We start from the raw sequence: 21,308 nt of genomic DNA on the forward strand, positions 1-21,308 counted from the left end.
AACAGGCTCCAGGCTCTGAGCCATCAGCCCAGAGCCCGACGCGGGGCTCGAACTCCCGGACCGCGAGATCGTGACCTGGCTGAAGTCGGACGCTTAACCGACTGCGCCACCCAGGCGCCCCCTCGCTTTTTTTTTTTTTTTTAAAGCAGTTTATCTCACGATAGTCTTTGTAAGGGTGAGCCAACCACATACCTTGGTCATCCTCTTGAGCCTCTTTTGTGTGTACATAAATTTCAACATGTAGTGAAAACAAATAATGTCTCTGTGAATCCATACTGAGTCTAAGTTCTTAGATGTTTAGAATTTTAAAAGCAGAGAGATGTTAAGTTTTAGCTTAATGATTTCAGAATTTCAATTGTTTTTTAATTGCAAAAATTTTCTGACAGTTTTAAAGGAACTGGGTATAAAGGAGGAGCAAAGTCATAGTATTTTGTAGAAATGAAGTTTAATTCCTTTCCGTTCTACTCCTCCAATAGTGGAGCGTTTTTCAAGAGTTGAGTTGGCCAAACACCTCTCACCCAAGCAAGGCACGAAACTTGCTTTGCTGTACGCCATTCCATCCATCTTGTTTTCTGCTCGGAGATGATGTGGGAATCGGGGTAAAGATCTAAACCATATTTTTGCACCAAATGTTGAGTAGCTCCTTTGAGGCCTGGCCGCCGATCTTTTGTGTGACCTGGAAAGTAGAAACATTTTTACAGCACACTATTCACCTGAGATCTTCTACCCGTGTGTTTCCTTTGCTTTTCTTATTCTAAGGATCAGTCCTTGTTGCCTTTCACCTGAACCAGAGGATTTATGCTGATTTTACCCTTTGCTTTTCCACTCGCTTGTACCGTGTTGGCTCCCCAGTGGGTTCTGTCCTTTTGGCACCTGTAGCTTCCTGTTTAACCAGCTGTTCCTCTCTCCTTGGCTGTGTCCGTCGGCGTCTTCCCTGGTGCCTAGCTCCCCCATTTTCCACGGCTGTGTGAACGAGCGCCTTGCGGACCGCACACCCTCCCCCACTTTTTCCACGGCCGACTCCGACGTCACTGAGCTGGCTGACGAGCAGCAAGACGACATGGAGGATTTTGAGGATGAGGCGCTCGTGGACGACACCGGCTCTGACGCAGGGACGGAGGAGGGATCAGAGCTCTTCAGTGACGGGCATGACCCGTTTTACGACCGATCCCCATGGTTCATTTTAGTGGGAAGGTTGGTGAGGTTATCGTCAGAAGGGCGAAAAGGGACCAGCTCTTGCGTTAACGAGGCTCCTTGTGCAATTTTGGATGGTCTCTCCTCAGCAGATCAGCCTGTGACAAGCAATTCTGGCGAGAGACGGGCCCTCAGGCAGTGTTTGTGAGGTGCGCAGCCTGCTTGGCAAAGCACACGGCGGTGTGTGAGGGCTCTAAGTGGAGGACCCCTGGTCTTCGAGTGCCCAGTAATTTCCTTCCAAAGGACGAAACCCCAGAGGAGAAAGGAACGAAAGCTAAGAGTCACAGGTTACAGGGTCGAAGAGTGTTGCTGTGTTCTGATGCTTCCGTTTTGTAGGAAGGGGAGTGAGGAAGCATGTGGGGGTGACTTGAGAGCAGAGCAAGTCCATGGTTAGGCACACCAGCCAGAATCAAGAGGACGAGAGTGGAATCGGGAGGAGTGTTAGTTTCTCTGAGTGCAAACAAGAATCAGGAACACGAAGTTTGCTTTTGTCTGAGATGGATGCCTTTCTTTGGCCAGTTTCACCGAGCCTCTTAGGTGTTTGGCTTCTGCTAAAACTTCACCTACAGGCTTTATGATGAATCTCATGAAGTGATCTGTTGACACCATCAACAATGGATATTTGTTCAGCACTGCATGAAACTGCTTTGTGTTTAGTTTGATTTTCCAAACTGAGGCCTTGTCTCTGACTCCATCTGTCAGTGATGCAGAGCTCTCACGCACACCCTCTTAATACTGGAGTCTTTGTCTGAACCCAGTCTTCATGCTCAAGTAAGTTTCATTACTAATTCCACAGTGCAGCACTCACTGGATTAATACAAAAGTCTGCCTAGGTTTTAAAGTATGAAATTTAATTTTAACGCTTCATTAGAGCCACACATTTTGAAAATAGGGAATTATGTCAGTGTTAAATGGGTAAGCGCCAGTTATCTAAAAATTGAAGGGCAGTGAGTGTCCTGACCCAGTGGGGATTTTAGGTTCTGAAACTGAGCTCCTCGTGTGGTGTCGGCATGTCCTTACCTGGCAAGGGCTACATAACTACTGAAGCAAATGATCGCTGTTTAGGGAAAGAGGGGAAAGAAGAGGTTTCTTGTAGACATGAAAGTCTCAAATATGACCGTGGGTCGTAATTTAATATTAGACAGTCTTGGGGTCTTATGACAGGGGAGGGGCATTTATTCAGTGTTCCCTTGAATAAACATGAAGGGATTATGCAGCCATGGCTGTTGTGTTTTATTAGTGTATTGCCAGGAATAGATGCTTAGTATTTTGGAGAAGATGATTTATATTAAATCTGAGAAAAGTAGTTCTACGTACAAATAATGGGACCACGCGCTCTTTGTATTTTATGGCTGTGTGCGTTCTAAAAAGGTCGGAAGTTAGAACCAAGTCTCTGTTCAAAAACGGCTTGGTCCCCGTGCCAGTTGCGCAGCTTCTAACGCCACCTGTTTGTGTCGTACTCTGTCAACACAGTGAGGAGTGTGGAGCTTCGCATCACGTGGCACTTTGGGAAGAGCACTGGCCCTACCTGTCTGAAGTCTGAGTCCTAGCTTAGGCTTAACTTAAAACGAGGCCTCTTGGGTTCTCAAGTGCACAATGATGAGTTAGGTGGGAAAACGAAGAGCCTTAAAGATCCTTTATATCTTTGAGATTCTGTCATCCACACTAGCGAAACGAGTATCTTGGTGAAGAGTTCTACTCCAAGGCATTTGTATTTTGAGTCACTTGTATGGAGAACTGAAGTCAGAATCCCACTTAATGTGGACATTCACTGGCTTTTTCTAAAATATGTGCGTTATTTTCTCTACGGTTTTATTCATTGTGATCATATCTGATACAAGTTAGGTAAACGCAATCAACTCTGCTCTGATTTTCAGTTGAAGTGTCTGGTTGACACTTTAAAGACACACTAAAGAGTCTTTCAGGAATTGATTTTTCCATGTGTTTGGTTTCCCCGGGTTCTAAGACTAACTACCTTGCAAGGAAGAGGTTGGGGGAGGAGGTGAGATCATGGCGATCAGAAGAGTGAAAGATAGCTCTTTACTTTTGCCCTCGACTACATTTCGCATCCACAACCAAAACTGATACCTGTCCAACATCACCCAGTTATGTAGTGGTCAACATCTGGGTAAGAGAAGTGACCTCTTTCCTGTTTTTGTGATTCACAAGATTGGATTTCCCCTATTGGCACGTTAATTGCAAATACAATTCCCTCATAAAATTTTCCAGTTTCTTGTGAAATTCCATTTGTAGGTTTTGTTTCTTGGCCTTGGCTGCCTCTGGTGAATTTTTATGTGAATGTTAAAAGAGCTTGTCCCTTTAGCTGTTCTCTTATGGCATGCTGGGATGTTATGAACCATCCATCATAATTTGGGATGAAATGTAAAATATTTAAGCTAGTCTCTGGGTTAAAAGGGAGTAAAGATGGTTATTCTAATACCTAAGTCTGAACTGACATTTTTTTTTTCTGTAACTAGAACCATAATTATACTGATTTGTCTTATCTTTATGTTGACAAAATTTGTTTCCCTTCTTGATGTAACTTCACAGAATTTATGCTAATATATCCTTTACATCTTACCCTGTCTCATCCCTGTTCTCCTTCAGTCTGCTAGCTCAAAGTAGAAGGACTCTCAAGAATGCAGAGTATTTATTAAAATTCCAGTTTAAAAAACTTCAGAGGAGAACTTAATACAGCATTGACTTTGGGCTGAGGACTCTGTTCTGATAATAGGACAGGGAGCTGTCTGGCGACTGTGCCCTTGTGTGGCCACAGTGCCCCTGCCACTGCCATAGGATTACAGAATTCTCTTCTAAAAAGGGAAATTTACAAGAATACTTTCTGTTTGTTCACCTTTGCAATAGCCATTGCCATGGGCAGAAAGGAGATTCTTGTCTTTAATGTGTGCTCAGACAGTGCTTTGTTGTAATGTGTGTGTGAACATGATATGTGGTGCCTTCAAGTGGTAAGCTTTTTGAAAATTAGAAACAGGGGTTCCTGTTCTAAGTATACAACCAGCTATGCAAATCAAGACAAGCGAGGAACCTAAACTTGTTCTATATAGTTAATGTCCATCTTGAGTATAGCTTAGAAAAATCAACCTGGTATGTAAGGTTGGATGGCTTTGCTTCTCTACCTCTGGTGTAACCCATTTTTCTGGGAAATGTTCCATTTCTACTTAAAGATAGAGAGCACATCATTTTTTCTTCACTTACGTACCTAGACGTTAAGTCGTACACCAGATATTTATTGAGTATGTTTACTCAGATATGCCAGACCCTCTGTAGGCAGGGGCAAGCAAAACCAGACATGATTTCTGCTCTCACAGGTTCACAGTCTGGTGGGCGAGACAGACAGATAATCACATAAATAAACAGAAATCATAGCAATGATGGAATCGTGTTCCCGAGATCATTTAACACCAGAGGCGGTGGGGCGGGGGGGGGGGGGGGGGGGGGAAGCGGGGGCTGTCGTGAGAACGGTGTTCAGACTAAGACCTGAAGGAGTGAAATCAGTGGTGTGAGGTGGGTCACAGCGTTCAGGGAGGACTCCAGGCAGGGGACAAGAATGTGCAGTGGCTCGGTGATGGCCAGGCGTCGAATGCCAGCAGGTGTGGCCGGAATGCCATGGAGAGACAGAGGTGGTCTGTGTGGTGCCGCCTTGGAAGTGAAACGATCCATTTGGTACCTTAAGCCAGATTCTCAGTCTTTAAACTCTGTCACAGCACTTTGATGTTTGAGAGTCTCGTTCGTAACCCTTTTTAGAAGACTTTTCGTTTTTTAATTTTTATACAACAAAGTCTTAATCCTCTGTTTCTTAGCATTTCCCTCCCCGCCTTTGGAGCAGACTGAAAGGGAAATAGACTTCATTTGATCTGATTCAGTGTTTTATTTACAGTTAGTTATTTTTGTTATACTTTTCATTCACATTTCATTTATGCTCTTAGAGTTTTATTAACATTTGTTTTTCTGTGGTGTATTTTGTCTATTTTCTGTGTGTGGTTTTTTTTGTCATTACATTGAGTTGAAACCCCACAGATCCCCTCCATCTTCTTTTCTCTTTGTTTTAAAGTAGATACAGAGCAGGAAAAGAAGCAGAAAGCCACATGTGTCACGTTCAGTTATGTTTGATTCCTTGGTGCAAATGTTTGCTCTTTGTTTTGCCTTGTGTTCAAAGATCAGCATATACCAAGTCGGAAGACAGGAGTAACAGTGGGAACTAGATTCTATATCCCATCCACTGATTGACATGAACACTCCTAAGCTTTGTGATCGCATTTTTATCATTTAAAAAAAACCCCTCAGTAGCTACAAAATAACGGAAGAAGTAAAAGAGTGCAAATGTGCCATAGGACTGCTAGTTTGTTTGAAATCGACCATGTGAGGTCTGTAACCTCCCTTCTGTGTTTGCATTTCTGAGTTAAGTTTTGGATCCAGGAGCAAAAGCAGCCCTTTAGAGATCAGCTGTCTTCTCCCTCAACATTTGTCTCAGTGCCCTGCCAGGGTCTCCTATATGCTTGCTACGCAGAAACTTCTAGCTACAGAGCCTCTCTGTTCACGTGTGTCAGTCAGTCACTGCCTGAAGATAACAGTCATTTCCTAGGGGAAAAATAAAGACCCATAATGCTGTGAATTGAAATCTGTTTTAGAGTAATTAACTATGTTTCATCACATTTCCCTGCCTTTTTTGTCTCCTGATTTCTGTTTTATCTGTTGGGAGAAACAAAACAAAACACCTTTATAATTGCTGATGTTGAAAGGTGAGGCTCTTCGGTGGGCTCCCTTTTCTCCACCCTTAGCAGCATCCATAGGGCAGTACCTCGAAAGTCTGCTTCCAATTGTTACTCTTCGACCTCCAACTAGTCTTTTTTTTTTTTTTTTTTAACTCATCATTTTTATAGGAAGTAATTTGGTATAAGTTGGTCTTTGTCAAGTGCTTTACCAAGCATTTGCATTTCTTTCTGTATCATCTGTGCTGAAAATGCAATGGGGGCGGGGGCGGGAGGGGGCAGTCTGGGAGTACAGAACAGAAAGGTGACCTTAAGACAGGGCCCAGAAGCCAGCTCACAGTTTCTTGAAGATATTCTCGGTAACTCTGAAAGCCAGCCTCTCTGTCTGTGGGATGCTCAGATGTTTGTCTGCCGGTTTCTGTCTCCAGGGCATTTGTTTACCTGAGCAACCTGCTGTATCCTGTGCCCCTGATTCACAGGGTGGCCATTGTCAGTGAGAAGGGTGAAGTGCGGGGATTTCTGCGTGTGGCTGTGCAGGCCATTGCAGGTAGGTGACCCTCTCCCGGACTGGGAGCTGGGGAGTCTTTGCCCAGAGACAGAGCAGTCCCATTGTGTGGGGGCCACGCTTCGGTTACGTGATTGACGGGCTGCCTTGGAGAAAGCCTTTACTGGTTCCTTTTAGTTATTATTCCCGAGTATCATAAACGGGTTCTATTTAATCTGGGCTACAGCTATTTTGGAGTAACGGATGAAGGGATCTCCTTTAACATGAAGAACAGCTCTCGGATTGACTTTATAAAAGACATTGGTAAAACTGCTTCAGAAGTAACAGATTTCCACGACTCTGTCTTGCTTAATTTTCTTGCAGGGTACTTCAGGTAGACAGCTCTGTCCTTTGCCTCTCTTTTGTTGGGCATGGATCAAGATTCCGATATTTTATACTTTTCCGTGATCCAGCCTACATTCTGAGGGAAGAATGTGGCCATTTCCTGTAGTTTTTGTCTTTTAATTTCCAAGTGCCACGTTGTGTTGAGCGACCTTTCAGCTTCTCCCCATGGAAATCTGTGGCATAGTCGCCAGGGTGGAGTTTATGAAAACCTCTGCAAATATTCCTTCTTCAAATATTTGTTGGGTGGTATTGAACATCATCTTGCCAAGCGAAGGATCGGTATTTCTAGGTATGACATTTGAACAATATCAAGGATAAAACTGGTTCTTTATTAACTAGCCTCATTTGAGCTAAGCAGGTTGGTAAATTTACCTGAGTAGAGCTGGAAGCAGCCCTTTGTGACTTTCCTGCTTCCAGCTTTTCTTCCTTTCTTATGCATAAGCCTTATTCTTTAATATGTCTTATTAAAGTTCTCGAACCGGAGGGCCCCACTACTTTCCTATTTATGATCCAACAGGAGCCATTCCCCCCTGCCCCATATGTAGTCTCACTTGATCCTTTTTTTTTCCCCCTACTTAGCGGATGAGGAAGCTCCTGATTATGGCTCCGGAATTCGACAATCAGGAACAGCTAAAATATCTTTTGATAACGAGTACTTTAATCAGGTGAGAAGCCTTCTGGAAGGAGAAAAACCTCATAAAAGGAGAAAGTGGAAGACGGGTTTATAAGGAGGGTGTTCACTGGAGAACCGTTCTTCTGACTAGAATCACAAAAGATGGGTAACCCCGGGGTTGTTCGTAGATCATGGGACACATCTAACGCTTACAGAGGTAAAGGGGTATTTATATTTTATTGTATCGCCTTTTCTCAGCTCTCAATGCACATAGCTTTCCAGTCACCGTTACTTGTTGGGCAAATAGACACAAGTAAGGAGATTGGGGAAAACACACTGCCGTGCAGCTTGATCATCCACCTGCTCCTGCCTGTTTTCAGAATGACTTTTCTTCCGTGGCAATGACTCGTTCTGGTCTGTCTCTGGAGGAACTGAGGATTGTGGAAGGGCAGGGTCAGAGTTCTGAGGTCATCACTCCTCCAGAAGAAATCAATCGAATGAATGACTTGGGTACGTAGACAGAGTTTACTATGACTGGGGACATTTTCAAAGAGGGGAAAATATTGAGCGCTGTCAAGGGGGACAGTTCTTTCATCCACTGGGAGTGGAAATGCTCTGCTCTCTCCTCTTTGAAAGGTGGTGTGCATTATTTGGATCACCTGTGTGCTAATTTGACCCTCTTTAGATTTGAAGTCAGGCACTTTGCTGGATGGTAAGATGGTCATGGAAGGGTTTTCTGAAGAGATCGGCAACCACCTGAAACTGGGCAGCGCCTTCACTTTCCGCGTGACAGTGCTACAGGCCAGTGGGATCCTTCCGGAGTACGCAGACATCTTCTGTCAGTTCAAGTAAGCCGCCCCCGGTTCCGCCATCCTGGCTGTTGACCCAGTCCTCTGTGAACCACAGGGTGCACCACATATGTGACGTAGTACCGCTCTCATCAGGTACACAACCAGCAGTTTCTGAAATAAAGGCTTTCTTCACCCCAGATGGGACTGCTACCAGGCACGTAAAATGGTATGAAAGAGAGTTGGCCGTGGGGAGGAGTGTGACCGTGCATCTGCCACAGGGTTCCGCTGTGGCCTGTCCCCTCTGCTGGCAGTACAGGATCTGATCTAGATAAGCCTGGTTATTAGTCATTCTAATGCTCTTCATGGAGCAGTATCTTACCAATAAACAAGCCTGAAGGCAGCGAATTGTCCATCCACCAATTATGCCTGTCGAATACTGACTTAAATAATATAAAGGAGAGTAAAATTCCACGTCAACTGAAAAATAGCTAGTATGTGGAGAAGATGTGACGGGTTTGGCTCCTCCTCTGCTACAAGCTCTCTCCAGCCTATAACCCTCTTGAGCCCTGGAATTCTTTTTAAGACCTCCCTCGGAAAACACTTTTTTTGTCAGTCTTCAGTTTTAATGCCTCCAGACATCAGTATATCTTTTCAGTACTTGTGAAGGGCCACAGAGAGTGACATCTGACCCGCCCTGTTCCATCAGTTGGCCCCTGGTGCCATCACGAGGCTGCTCTAGAAAGTTCTGCTGTCCCTCTCCCTCAGAATGTGCCTCGGCCTTCCCAGGCATCCTAATGCAGTTGACAAAGCACCGCCTTTCTAGAGATTTTAGCCAAGTCCTGAAGCAAATGTGATTACTGCATAGTAGACCACTAATGTCATTTGCTCTAACTCCTAGTTGTTGTTGAAGTATTGATTTTGCCCATTCAGTGTGTTTTCACTGGCAACCCTAAGTTAACATGGGTGGGGGGGGGGGGGGTGCAATGGAGTTTGCTAGATGAACCAGTTGCTTTGAGCTTTCATCGTTATTCTTGTGGGGCAACTGGAATGTTTTAGGAAACAGACCTCCTTGGTTAACTGGCACCTGAAATGTCAGTAATGTTAGGTTGATCTTTTGTCCTAACATCTCCAAAGAGAGAGCAGCATCTCTACCTGGGGTCAGCTCTGGAGAAGACGGCATGTTGACTCATGTTGAAAGAAGATTCAGATTCTTCTTGAGCTATTACGGACTCTTATCTGGCTTGTGTAGAGAAGACACAGCTGTCAAGCAGTATGGACGGTTTCATGCATCTATGAAACCCATGGATATTTGTACCCATGTGGAACCCCAGGATATTTGTACCTGCTGTAATAAGCAGAACATGGAGGAGTATAGATTGCAAATCAAGTAATGCCCCTGGAGCCTCTGGCATGTATGGGTGTATGGTCTGGATAGGAAGAAATTGGAAGGAAGAAAAGGAGTAAGATGTACAAGTAGGAGAGAAAGAGAGGGCTAAGGAGAAGAGTGAGAAGAAAACCAATAAGGTGCATGTAGTGCGGAACGCTTCAGTGCCGGCAGCAGGTGGCATCTGGGATGAGGAATGTGGGGCAAAAGTACACTGCTGCCCTCGGACTCCGTGAGCTGATTTGGAAGACAGGGAGTTCATAATCCTGGTTTCGGCACCCTATTCAAAGTATTCATTCCTTTCCCCGCCTTGTTTTCTTGTGGGATGTCCTTCCGATGGATATTTCTGTCTGGGAGTAAGTCTTTGTATTGAGTTTGCTTTAATTCTCTACCTCTTTTCATTTCAGGCTAATAGGGAGGAAGAGAGAACAATAAAAACTCACAGTCTGTGAGAATAAGCATAGTCTATCGCTTCACAAATATTTCAGGAGTATCTTCTGTATCTGGAGCACTGTAGGAGATACTCGCTGTCTCTCGGGGAGACAGGCATGTAAATACATTATTTTAAAGAGTGAAATTGCTGTCGAGGAGAAAATGGGTCCCTAGTGCTGTGGGAAGACAGAACTGTTTGGGTGAGCCAGGGAAGACTTCCTGGAGGAGCTGACGTTTAAATCTAATCTTTGCAGGTCTTTAGGGAGACTCCTAGGCAAGAATGCCAAACACAGGCTTTAGCACTACCTTATAGAAGCCTGAATATGCCACATCTTTTCTACACAGAATGATTTTATAATTTTTTTTTCTCAGTAAAATATGTTCCTACAAAGAAACAGTAATTCCCTGAATTCACTCTTGCTCTGCTATCTGAGGTCTTGCATATGCGTTCAGGTGGCTAAGTGGTCAGGGTCAGTTAATCTTTCGGTCATTTTTGAAATAAAATCTAAAATGCTATCTGAGTGATCATGGAAAACGTGCATTACAAGGAACTACAAATTACTTGGCTCAGTGAAAGCCTCTGCTGAAGTAGGCTGCTCCTTTCCATACGATCCAAGTCAGGTTCCTACGACATCGATGTTGATGAAACTGTTTAATGTGAAATTCATGTGTCTTATTTTTTTATTAAGCTTTTTGCATCGCCATGATGAAGCGTTCTCCACCGAACCCCTCAAAAACAACGGCAGAGGAAGTCCTCTGGGCTTTTATCACGTGCAGAATGTAAGTGGTTTTTGCCAAAGGCCTTGCAGGTTTGGGGGCCCCCATAGCGGCTGGTGTTAGGCCCTCGTCCTGTGTGGGCAGCCTCTGGCTTTCTCAGCCCAGGAGGAAGGATCGTCCAAACTGCTGTGCCTGGGGTTGGGGGGGGGGGGGGGGGGGGGGGTGGAGCTTCCTGGTGAGAATAGACAATGGAGGGAGTGGCTAGAGCGGTGAGGTCATCCTCAGCGGACCGTGCAGCCAGCCTTCCCTGTGTAACAATGTGGGGGTTGGTCTGCCAATAAAATCTTCCATCAGTTTGAATGTAGTGAGTTGTTTTTAGCGTTTCCTTCCTAGAAAAATACGCACATTTAGTACGAGTTTTGTTAAAGTTAACGTATTATTCTTTAAACTAGAAGATACTTAGACGTTGCTCAGTTGCAAATAAGGTTAAAAAAAAACACTACGTTACCTTTTGTAGCTAAATTAAGATTCAGTCTGTTTTCCTTGCAGCTGATACTATGATTAATCCGTTAGTGCCCCTTACAGCTCTCTCAGACGTGGAGTAAGACAACAGAGCTTCTGTCTCTTCCAGGAAGGGTCACCCAAACTCTATTCAGAAGTCATCATCCTCACAATAGCTAACATTCTTTGAGAGCTTATTTTGTGTCAGTCACTGTTCTGAGACACTTGTGTGTCTTAATTCGTTTAATCCTCACCTTTCTACCGCAGACCCTCATGACCCCCAAATGACAGCTGAGATAACTGAGGCGCAGAACAGTTAAAGTCACTCACCAAAGTTACAGAGCTCACAAGAGGCAGAGATGGGGTTTAAGCCCAGAGCAATGCGGCTGTGGTGTCTAGGATATTCACTACGACCTGAACCGCACTCCTTCTCTTGTTAACCGTATTCACTCTCTAAAGTCCGAGCGGAAAGGACAGCTCTGAAGACGGAACAGCAAACACGAAACCCACTTTCTTTATGTTTAATTGCATGAGTATGAGCATGCGTGTATCTGAGAAATACTCATGAGGATAGTGTGCACAAGGACTGTGCTGACGCCACCAGGGAAGAGTGATGAATCACAGAGGGTTGTGTCCCCGAAGAGCTTAGGATGATAGAGAAATAAAACGCGTATTGAAACAGTAGTATCACATGGCCTAGAGACCTTACTTATTAGCAAGGTATTTGTTAAATGCAAAGGAAGTAGAAAGAAGGGAAAGTTATTTCCATTAACAGAAAGATACTTTAGGTTACTTTTTCTGTGGGGGCAGGGGGCGGGCTTGGTAGTTGGGTGGGGAAAGGAGGTGGGAACTTTCTGAAGGATGTAGCGTGATAAGAAAAGGTGGGTCAGACTTGGTTATGTACCTGGTGCCTTGTCAACAGGCATGGTTTTCTCACTGTCGTTACTATTCAAGCCAGGCCTGGAAGTCTGCGAATGACTCACAGGCACAGAGACAGGAGCAGGCCTTACAGGCAGGGGAATAGCCTGCGCAGGTCCTCAGGCTCAACAGGGGAGAGAGGAGCGGCGGGTGAGTTTATGCCAAAACAGTAAGTGTGTAAAGGGCAGCAGGTGCAGACGACGGAGGGTCTTGAAGGCCTAAAGTTTATTACCAAAGTTGCTTTAGAATGAAAACCAGTGCGGAGCCCCTGTCTTGGTGTGGGAGACCCGCAGAGTCAAATCCCCAGCACACCCTGGCTACTCAGAAGTGCTAAAATTCTGACTGCAGCAAAAATGTGGGTTTGTTAGAGTAAATCATTCCCTAATCTAGCTTGGCTTTATTCCTCATTAGATTGCAGTGGAGGTCACTGAATCATTCGTGGACTATATCAAAACCAAGCCGATAGTATTTGAAGTCTTTGGGCATTATCAGCAGCACCCGCTTCATCTGCAAGGACAGGACCTTAACAGGTTTGGACCAGAGAAGCAAAGATTCTTGTTGCTGATATTATCGTTGGCTTGTTCTTACTGTCATTGCCACTTGACGGGAAGGAAAAAATCTGTTGCGGGACTAAGAGAACTGAAGAACAGTTTTCTGTGGTCCCTGAAAATTTCCTCTTTAGAAACGTCACCACCTTTTTTCTAAGCCACCGAACCACTAATTGTAGGTAGAGCGCATTGAATTTTGCCCAGCTGACCTGGGGTGCTATCTCTTTTGTAGGAAGAGACTTTGAATAGGATAGAGAGTTGAGGTGATGCGACATGAGAATTCTGTGTAATTGTTCCTAACTAGCCCAGAACTATATGAAGCATAAGCTGTAAGTAGAGACGTTGAAAGTGGTGAGGAGAGCAGCAATGGGGCCTTTTGGGAGATGGCAGAGTATCCGTGTTAACAGAAGACTTCTCCTGTTTATTAACTGGGACACCCAAGGGCACTGTTGTTAAAATGTCTTAGCCTCAGTTTCACTGTGTGGGGTTATATCTGGTATCTGATATTAGGCCTCATTTGCAAGTGCCAGGGATCCGTTTCTAGAGGGGATTTGAACACGCCATTGATGGGACCCTTTCTCAGTCTTGAACTTTGTCCCCTTCCTTTGCAGCCCGCCTCAGCCATCTCGACGCTTCTTCCCTCCGCCCATGCCGCTCTCCAAGCCAGGTGAGCCCTCCTTGGGGTGACACGGCTCTGATTCCGATGGCTTTTCAGATAGAAACCATTTGCACATTCCCGCTCCACTTGGTGCGTGCTTACATATTCCTGTGTCTAGCAGGAGCTAGGATTCTTGGTTCCTGATTTAAATGGGAAGTCAGAAACGATAGGGCTCTCTCTCCCTGCCAACTTTCTGGTCTTCTTATTACAGATTTTGATAAGCATCCTGTTCCTAAATCTCTCTGCTTTTTGTATGTAACTCCTCATAACTGATTGGCGACCGCGCGTTTCTTTGCATATCGAATGTATTCTGCATGTTCATTCATCTGTTTTGCTTTCTCTTCATTCTCATCCTCTCTCCTTGTTGCCCACTTGCCACCTTCCCACCCCGCCCACACTTGCTCTCCACCTCCGTACTGCTGCTCTCCATCCTGCCTTCAGACCATGAGAGAAAGATTGAACTGATTCGGTTTCTCGTAGCTGACTATGTGAATGTGCATGTGTTGGACGCGGTTTCTGAGCACGCCAACGCGCTTGCTTCCTCCGCTGTTGCCACCTTCCGGGATGGGGCAGACACATCGCCCCCTTTCCTCCCTCTGCCAGTTCCCAGCTGCCAGAGTGAGAGGGCACCTAAAAGAGATGGTTAGTAGCCGATTTAGCTCTGCCTTAGATGTAGAACCGTCCTCCGGGCTCATCCTAAAGCCTGGCTCTCTGCGTACGAAACGCTGGGGTTTCTCCTTGCTGCTTGACCCGAACGTAGAGTCTAGCATGTTGTCAGGACCACGTTTCCTTTGGAGATGTGTGAGGACACACCTTCTCTCCTTGTGCCTCTTTCACATCGCCACAGAAGGTGAGGGCCTCATTGTGTGCTCGTTTGGATTCTTTGTAATGGTATCTTTAGTTTTCAAGATTTTTATTAGCGAGTGGGTTTTGTTTTTGTTTTTTTAATGCTTCTGATTTCACTTTCTGACCATCAGGTGATCACCAGAATCAGTGACACTATTTTTTTCTCGACTAGCATCACCAACTAGTGTGGAATTCAGCTGGAGTGAATAGTGCAGACAGGCTAACATTTGACTGGTGCTGTATGTATTGGGCCCCTGTAGATACTTCCTGGGTATCTAAATACCCAGGTATCTATGAGTGGGTCCTCACGATACGTTTTCAAGATAGCAGGCTAAATATTAACGATCTACGTTTTGTAGATGAGGAGACAGACTCCCAGAGATTAAGCAACTCAACCCAAGTCACATAGATAGTTAGTGATTGAACGGTATTAGATCCCAAGCCACCGGACTCTCACTCCAGTGCTCCCAGGTTCTGAGCAGAGAGCGCTCTTTGTATTGCCAGATTTTAGAATTTCCGTGTAGTGTTTCAAAATACCCACCACGTAGAATTTGGAATTCTTGGAAATACTGTGTTTTCGGCTAACTTATTTCACCAGTACAGTTAATAATATGGAATTTAAATGTGAAGAAAATGTGTAACATAAGATCATTTATAGAATCCTGTATTTGCATCTTGGACCAGTGGTTCCTAAACTTACCCACACATTAGAGTCCCTAGACGGGGTTCGGTCTTCTTGGCGGACTGGGTCCCACCCCTGGAAATTATGATTTACTTGCCTGGGCTTTGCTTTAAGATCCCTGGGTGACTCCAATGCGCAGGGAGGTTTGGGCACCACTGGGTGGGAGCACGGGTTCTCCTTCACGCACTCCAGCTTTGAAGAGAGCCTGTGACGTACGAGGCTCTGTCCACACTGTCTCTCCCACAGTGTTACCATGCTACACATGCCAGAACATACGACAGTCTAAGGAAGGTTTTTGAATAGTTTTGTGAGCACGTTCACTCTGCACGAAACCCATTTTCTTGTCAGTGGATACTGTTTGTTGAGAGGCAGAAAGAAGCCGACTCTCCATCTTCCCAGTTCTCTGAATTTAGAGTCACTAATGCAGTAGATGGTGACATTTTTCCGAGTCTTCTGCATTGAAATGGAGCCCTGACTTTCGTTGCCTTTTTCCCAAGTGTGTCCTTGAAGAGAAGTTTATACTTTTACTAAGTAGACTTGGACCAGATTTTGACATTTTCTAAAAACTTTTGAAAGTTCCAGCTACCAAGTTAAACACCATGAGCAAAACCAGCCTTGGCCAGAGCATGAGCAAGTACGATCTTCTGGTTTGGTTTGAGATCAGTGAACTGGAGCCTACAGGAGAGTAAGTCTAACTTTCTAAATTTTTAAACAAGGGCAAAGTTTTTCAAAATTAAAAAATGCAATTTTGAGCCTCTCTGCTCATATTCAGGTTAATGAATCATCGTCACTGTTGACTTCCAGTTTTGAAGTGAATTTTTGGTGGTGTTATTCTTTTGAATTAGATGTTTGTCAAAGAAGGGACTGTCCAGAATACTAATTTGCCTTCTTGTTAGCAACAGCAAGAACGTGGAGACTGGCACCTTGTATGAGGGAAGAAAACTTACACAGTGGGTATTTTAATAGCAGCAGAGCAAAGGGAATCAGAAGCATTTTGTGCATAATATAGTCACAACTTATCTTAATAATCTCAGTGAGAGGATTTGGGGGCAGAATGTTTCTTTAGACCAGGGTTTCTCAGCCTTAGCACTGTTTTGGGCCAGATAAGTCTCCGTCATGGGGGGCGGTCCTGTGTATCGTAGGATATGTAGTTGCATCCCTGGCTTCTTCTCACAAGGGGCCAGTAGCACCTGCCTTCAGTGTGACAACCAAAAATGTCCTCAGACGTTACAAATCACCCCCGGTTGAGGTCTGTTGTCCTAGATGAAAAGAGTCAACATCAGCTTACTCTCTGTGAGCTGTGTTAGAGCGAGTGGTGAATATAATTCTTGTTCACAGTTGTCTCTAATTGCATTTGGAAAAACACAAATAAAGATCCCATTCCTGAAACAGAGGCAAGGGGCTTTATTGGTTAATGTAAAGGGTAAGGAAAAAATGTTATCCTAATGATCCTCTGTTTATAATGCTGAGTACCACCCTCACGATCATCTCCATGAAACATTTTTTGTGTTCCTACTGATAGGAGAGTCTGGCTGTATCAGTCCCATATTTCGTTGCCAGTAGTGACACGGCTTTAAGAAGCTGTACTTTCCGTACACAGATCTGTAATGTGATTATAACTTGCATCATGAGGGAGACATAGTCATAGTAGTAGTTTCTACTGAGTTAATTGCTTTCTGATCCTTAAAAACTACCTGAAATCTGAAATGACCCCTTTCCTACCTCCTGACACTTGCTGTTGCAGTTGTACATTATTTATGGAATATCTGTTATGCAGGAGGCTGGGAGGGAGCCAAAAATGTTCCTGTGCTTCGAGCACTTGGGTCTAGTAAGGGGGATGTGGCACGGATACGTGAGAAGGTTTATTAAATGCAAGTGACCGTGTGACTCACTGAATGCCCAAATGGTGAGGAAGACCAGGGAAACCGAGACCACTGGGGGATGTCGCAGCAGAGAAGACCTTGCGGGCGGAGCCCTCCGCGCAGGCGTCCCGTCTGACTGCTTTCTCTGCGTTTCTGTTCTTCTAGGTACATCCCAGCCGTGGTTGACCACACAGCAGGCTTGCCCTGCCAGGGGACATTTTTGCTTCACCAGGTACTAATGAGGGAGCCAGAGAGGGCCTAGGAGAGAACCAAAACAGAGCTCTTTCTGTGTCTCTGTTTTCCCTCTCCACTTTAAGCAGATTTGGGGATCAGGAGACATTGTACTTTTTTTTTCTTTTTTTTTATGTTTTTTAATGTTTCTTCCTCAGACCTTGGCTTGTATTATACGCTTGCTCATACGTAGAAATATATTTTGAGAGACCTATTTTGAAAAAGACTTTTATTCAACTACTATAATTTGTGCAGCTCGCATGTCATTTTATGCAATTTTATTTTCTTGTATATAGTTTCCATGTTTGGAGACCGTACGTTTATAGTTAAAAGTTCTTAATGGGGATAGAGGATGAAAGTTGCAATGGACTAAAATCTGGCCAGGAAATACAGGTGTCCTCCTTTGGTAAATCAAAAGTGGATTCGGTCAGTGCTCCAACATGCTTATGCCCGGGGCGCCTGGCTGGCTCCGTCAGCGGAGCCCGTGACTCTTGATCTCGGGGTTGTGAGTTTAAGCCCCACATTGGGTGTAGAGATTACTTAAAAGTAAAATCTTTAAGAAAAATGCTTATCACCCAGGTGGGCATAGGAGCTGAGGGTCTCATATTCTGGGTCTACCATCTAGTCACTTGTTCTTAAAGCCATACCAGAACCTGGCTCTTCCTCAGTCCCTGACCTATATCCCTTTGTTTAGAGTAACCGTGGAGGGGCGCCAAGGCGGCTCAGTCAGTAGAACGTGTGACTGATCTCAGGGTGTTGTGAGTTCAAGCCCCACATTGGGTGTGGAGCCTACTTTAAAAAAAAAAAAAAAGAGAGAGAGAGTGGGGACAGCATTTCCCCCTCTCCGTTCCTCTCGTCTTGCCCACCCCCACACCATGCAGTCCAGAAAACAGCACACAAGAGGAAATCCTCGATTGTCCCAGCTAAATTACAACCCTGCTCCGTTACCTAGGGCATCCAGCGAAGGATCACGGTGACCATTATCCATGAGAAGGGGAGTGAGCTCCATTGGAAGGATGTTCGTGAGCTGGTGGTAGGTGAGTACATTCCCTCAGCTGAGGACAGAGCCAGGCTTTTTAGAGGAACACAGGGAATGTGCAGAAAGAGTACTGGAGAATATGTGGCCTAGAGTTTGAAACTACTCTGTTTCTCAACTCCCATCATTAGGGATATGTTATTCAAGCAGCCATTAGTTTTTTAATGCTTATTTATTTATTTTTGAGAGAGGGAGAACAAGAGAGAGCGAGATTGGGGGAGGGGCAGAGCGGGAGGGGGAGAGAGAGAGAGAGGGAGAGAGGGAGAGAGGGAGAATCCCAAGCTGGCTCTGTGCTGTCAGCACAGAGCCCGACACAGGGCTCAATGTCATGAACCGTGAGATCATGACCTGAGCTGAAATCAGGAGTTGGATGCTTAACCGACTGAGCCACCCAGGTGCCCCGCAACCAACCGTTATTTTACTCAGCTACCATGGGAATGGCTCTGTTTTAAAGCTTCTGAGAGGGCATAAGAGAGGTGTCTGCTCATTGTAAGCCTGCGGTTTTGTTGAGGAGACAACATATGTATGTGCAGAGCAGTGAGGGGGTGCCTGGCTGGCTTAGTCAGTAGAGCATTCGACTCTTGATCTCAGAGTCATGAGTTCAAGCCCCATGTAGAGTGTAGAGATTACTTAAATTAATAAGTAAACTTAAAAAATAATAAATAAATAGAGCAGTTTGATGAGTAAGTGCCAAAATGAGGGCAAGTGAGAAAGACCCCGGGCTGAGAATTAACAATAGAAAGGATCCAGGAGGATCTTCACAGATGTGGGAAAAATTAGAAGGTTCTCATTTGTCTTGTTTTCCATACACAGAAACATCTTGAAAAGAGAGTCAGGAACATGTCTAACATGCAGATGGCTAGAAACCCCTGGCCAAGGTCTCCTGATGAGAAGAAAAAACTGGATAAACCGTATAAGCTTTAGAGTCCAAGGCAGGGTTCTGGATCCTGTGTTGCCATGGACCCCTTTGGCAGTGGGATAGCCTCAGAATTAATGTTTTTAAATGTAGAAAATAAAGTACGGTTGACCCCTGAACAGAGTAAGGGTTAGAAGTGCAGTTGGATAGGGGCATCTCGGTGGCTCAGTTGGTGAGGTATCCGACTTCGGCTCAGGTCATGATCTCACGGTTCGTGGGTTTGAGCCCCTTGTTGGGCTCTGTGCTGACAGCTCAGAGCCTGGAGCCTGCTTCAGATTCTGTGTCTCCCTCTCTCTCTGCCCCTCCCTCCCTCCCTCCCTCCTTCTCTCTTTCTATCTCTCAAAAATAAACATTAAAAAAAATTGTTTTGAAGTGCAGTTGAATATTTGCATATAATTTTGACTCCCCACAATTTAACTGCTAACAGCCTCTTGTTGACCAGAGCCTTCCTGATAACGTGAACAGTTGATTAACATGTATTTTGTATGTTTTATGTATTATATACTATATTCTTAAAGTAAGCTAGAGAAAAAAACGTTATTAAGAAAATTATAAGGGTGGGAGGGTGCTCCTGAGTGGCTCAGTTAGTCAAGCGTCCGACTCTTGATCTCAGCTCCGGTCTTGATCTCAGTGTCATGAGTTTAAGCCTTGCTTTGGGCTTCACACTGGGCATGAAGCCTACTTTAAAAAAAAAAAAAACAAAAAAAAACCATGGGGGAAGAAAATCATAAGAGAAAATATATTTACAATATTATCCTGTATTTACTGAAAAAACAACTGTGTGTAAGTGGACCCAGGCAGTTCAAACCCGTGTTGTTCAAGGGTCAGCTGTACATAGGGTTACAAAGGGAACTAGTGATACTGAGATTGCTCAACTAAATAAATTCATAGTATAAGCTTTTCTCCATATTAATGCATTAAATGCATCAAAGAAGCAGCAGGTCTAATTTCTATCACTCAGAGCAGTGATGAATGTTGAGATATTCTACCTTAGTATGACATGAAAACATCTGATTTCTACAGGGATAGAGTCACAGCTTCTGCTGATTTTCCTGTGGATTGTCTCCTCCCTTCATAATTGAAGGAAATGCCAAATTTTAGTCAGAGGCTCATGAAAATAAAGTTGTAATTTTTTTTCTCATTCAAGCTCATGGACCTCCTGAATTTTATACATAGACCCCTTGAGTATCTGTGGACCACATTAAGAACCCCTAGAAGGGAGATTGTACTCTCTTCTGTCTAGGGCAGTGGTTTTTCAAGCTTTTTTTTTTTATTATTGTTTTTTTATTTTAACAAACTCTTGTGTAGTCCTTACTCTATACCAGATACTTTTCTGAGTGCTCTAAAAATATTATTTAACATAACAAATATATAACATGGTTTTAACAATCATGTAAGGGAAGAATTGCTAATCACACTTCATAGAAGAGGAAACAAAGACTCAATATGCCTAAGCTTCACAGCCAGAAAGTGTTAAAGCTGAGATTTGAATCCAGACCGTCTAGCTCCAGAGGCTGTGCTCTTAGCCTCTCTGCAGTACGTCCCCTAGTGTTCACTGGAAAACAGAGTTGTAGGATTTTGAACAGGAAAGTGGTGGGGCGCCTCCATGGCTCAGTCGGTTAAGCATTCGATTTCAGCTCAGGTCAGGATCTTCTGTAAGTTCGAGCCCCATGTCGGGCATCTATGTTGATGGCTCAGAGCCTGGCACCTGCTTTGGATTCTGTGTCCTCTCTCTCTGTTCCTCCCCCACTCACGCTCTGTCTCTCTCAAAAATAAATAAACATTAAAAAAAATTTTTTTAAGTGGTATAATGAAGGCAGTGGCTTCAGAAGTCTCTGTAAGGTGAGTGTAGGGTGGATTGGAGAGGGGGATGAGGTGAGCAGCCAGGAGATCAGTGAAATGGCCATCGCAGTGTTCCAGACGGGAAGGGGGTGACCTTTGTGAACAGGAGGTGGTATGAGAACTAGAAGTTGAGATGAGTATGAGAAACTCCAAACAAAGAGTCAGTAAGGTTTCACAGTTGACCAAATGTGGGGAGGAAAGGGAAGACAACAGGGGGAAGAGTGGAGGACCCTTTGGTGGTTGGCTAAGTGACCCTTCCGGCACCCGAAGGTACACAGGTTTAAAAGTCTCTCTTTGGCTTAATGAGTTTCTGTTGTGTTGTTAAGTGTACCCCTGTCCTAGTTTCTTTATTCTTCCTCGTAGGCCGGATCAGGAACAAGGCTGAAGTGGATGAGGCTGCAGTCGATGCTATCCTCTCCCTAAATATTATCTCTGCCAAGTACCTGAAGTCCTCCCACAACTCCAGCAGGTAGGGCCCCTGAGCAGCGTGATGAGTCAGCCCCGTGCAGGTTGACGCC

The 21,308-nt window shown here is 44.6% G+C and overlaps 1 protein-coding gene across 9 annotated transcripts in view; it reads left to right on the top strand.

The window, feature by feature from the left end:
- Positions 1–21,308, top strand: part of KIF1B (kinesin family member 1B) — a 147,052-nt gene that overhangs the window by 103,159 nt on the left and 22,585 nt on the right. For 6 of the 9 annotated variants that reach the window (XM_030327929.1, XM_030327932.1, XM_030327931.1 and 3 more), the window contains 12 exons: positions 946–1,194; positions 6,353–6,471; positions 7,393–7,478; positions 7,807–7,936; positions 8,112–8,274; positions 10,723–10,813; positions 12,581–12,699; positions 13,329–13,384; positions 15,480–15,588; positions 16,931–16,997; positions 17,949–18,033; positions 21,154–21,259. In XM_030327929.1, coding sequence (XP_030183789.1) covers positions 946–1,194; positions 6,353–6,471; positions 7,393–7,478; positions 7,807–7,936; positions 8,112–8,274; positions 10,723–10,813; positions 12,581–12,699; positions 13,329–13,384; positions 15,480–15,588; positions 16,931–16,997; positions 17,949–18,033; positions 21,154–21,259 — 1,380 coding nt within the window. The remainder of the gene's footprint in view (positions 1–945; positions 1,195–6,352; positions 6,472–7,392; positions 7,479–7,806; positions 7,937–8,111; positions 8,275–10,722; positions 10,814–12,580; positions 12,700–13,328; positions 13,385–15,479; positions 15,589–16,930; positions 16,998–17,948; positions 18,034–21,153; positions 21,260–21,308) is intronic. The other 3 variants (XM_030327936.1, XM_030327937.1, XM_030327938.1) reach the window with 1 other exon arrangement.

Source organism: Lynx canadensis, chromosome C1 (assembly GCF_007474595.2).
Source record: "Lynx canadensis isolate LIC74 chromosome C1, mLynCan4.pri.v2, whole genome shotgun sequence".
In the NCBI taxonomy this organism is placed as follows: domain Eukaryota; kingdom Metazoa; phylum Chordata; class Mammalia; order Carnivora; family Felidae; genus Lynx; species Lynx canadensis.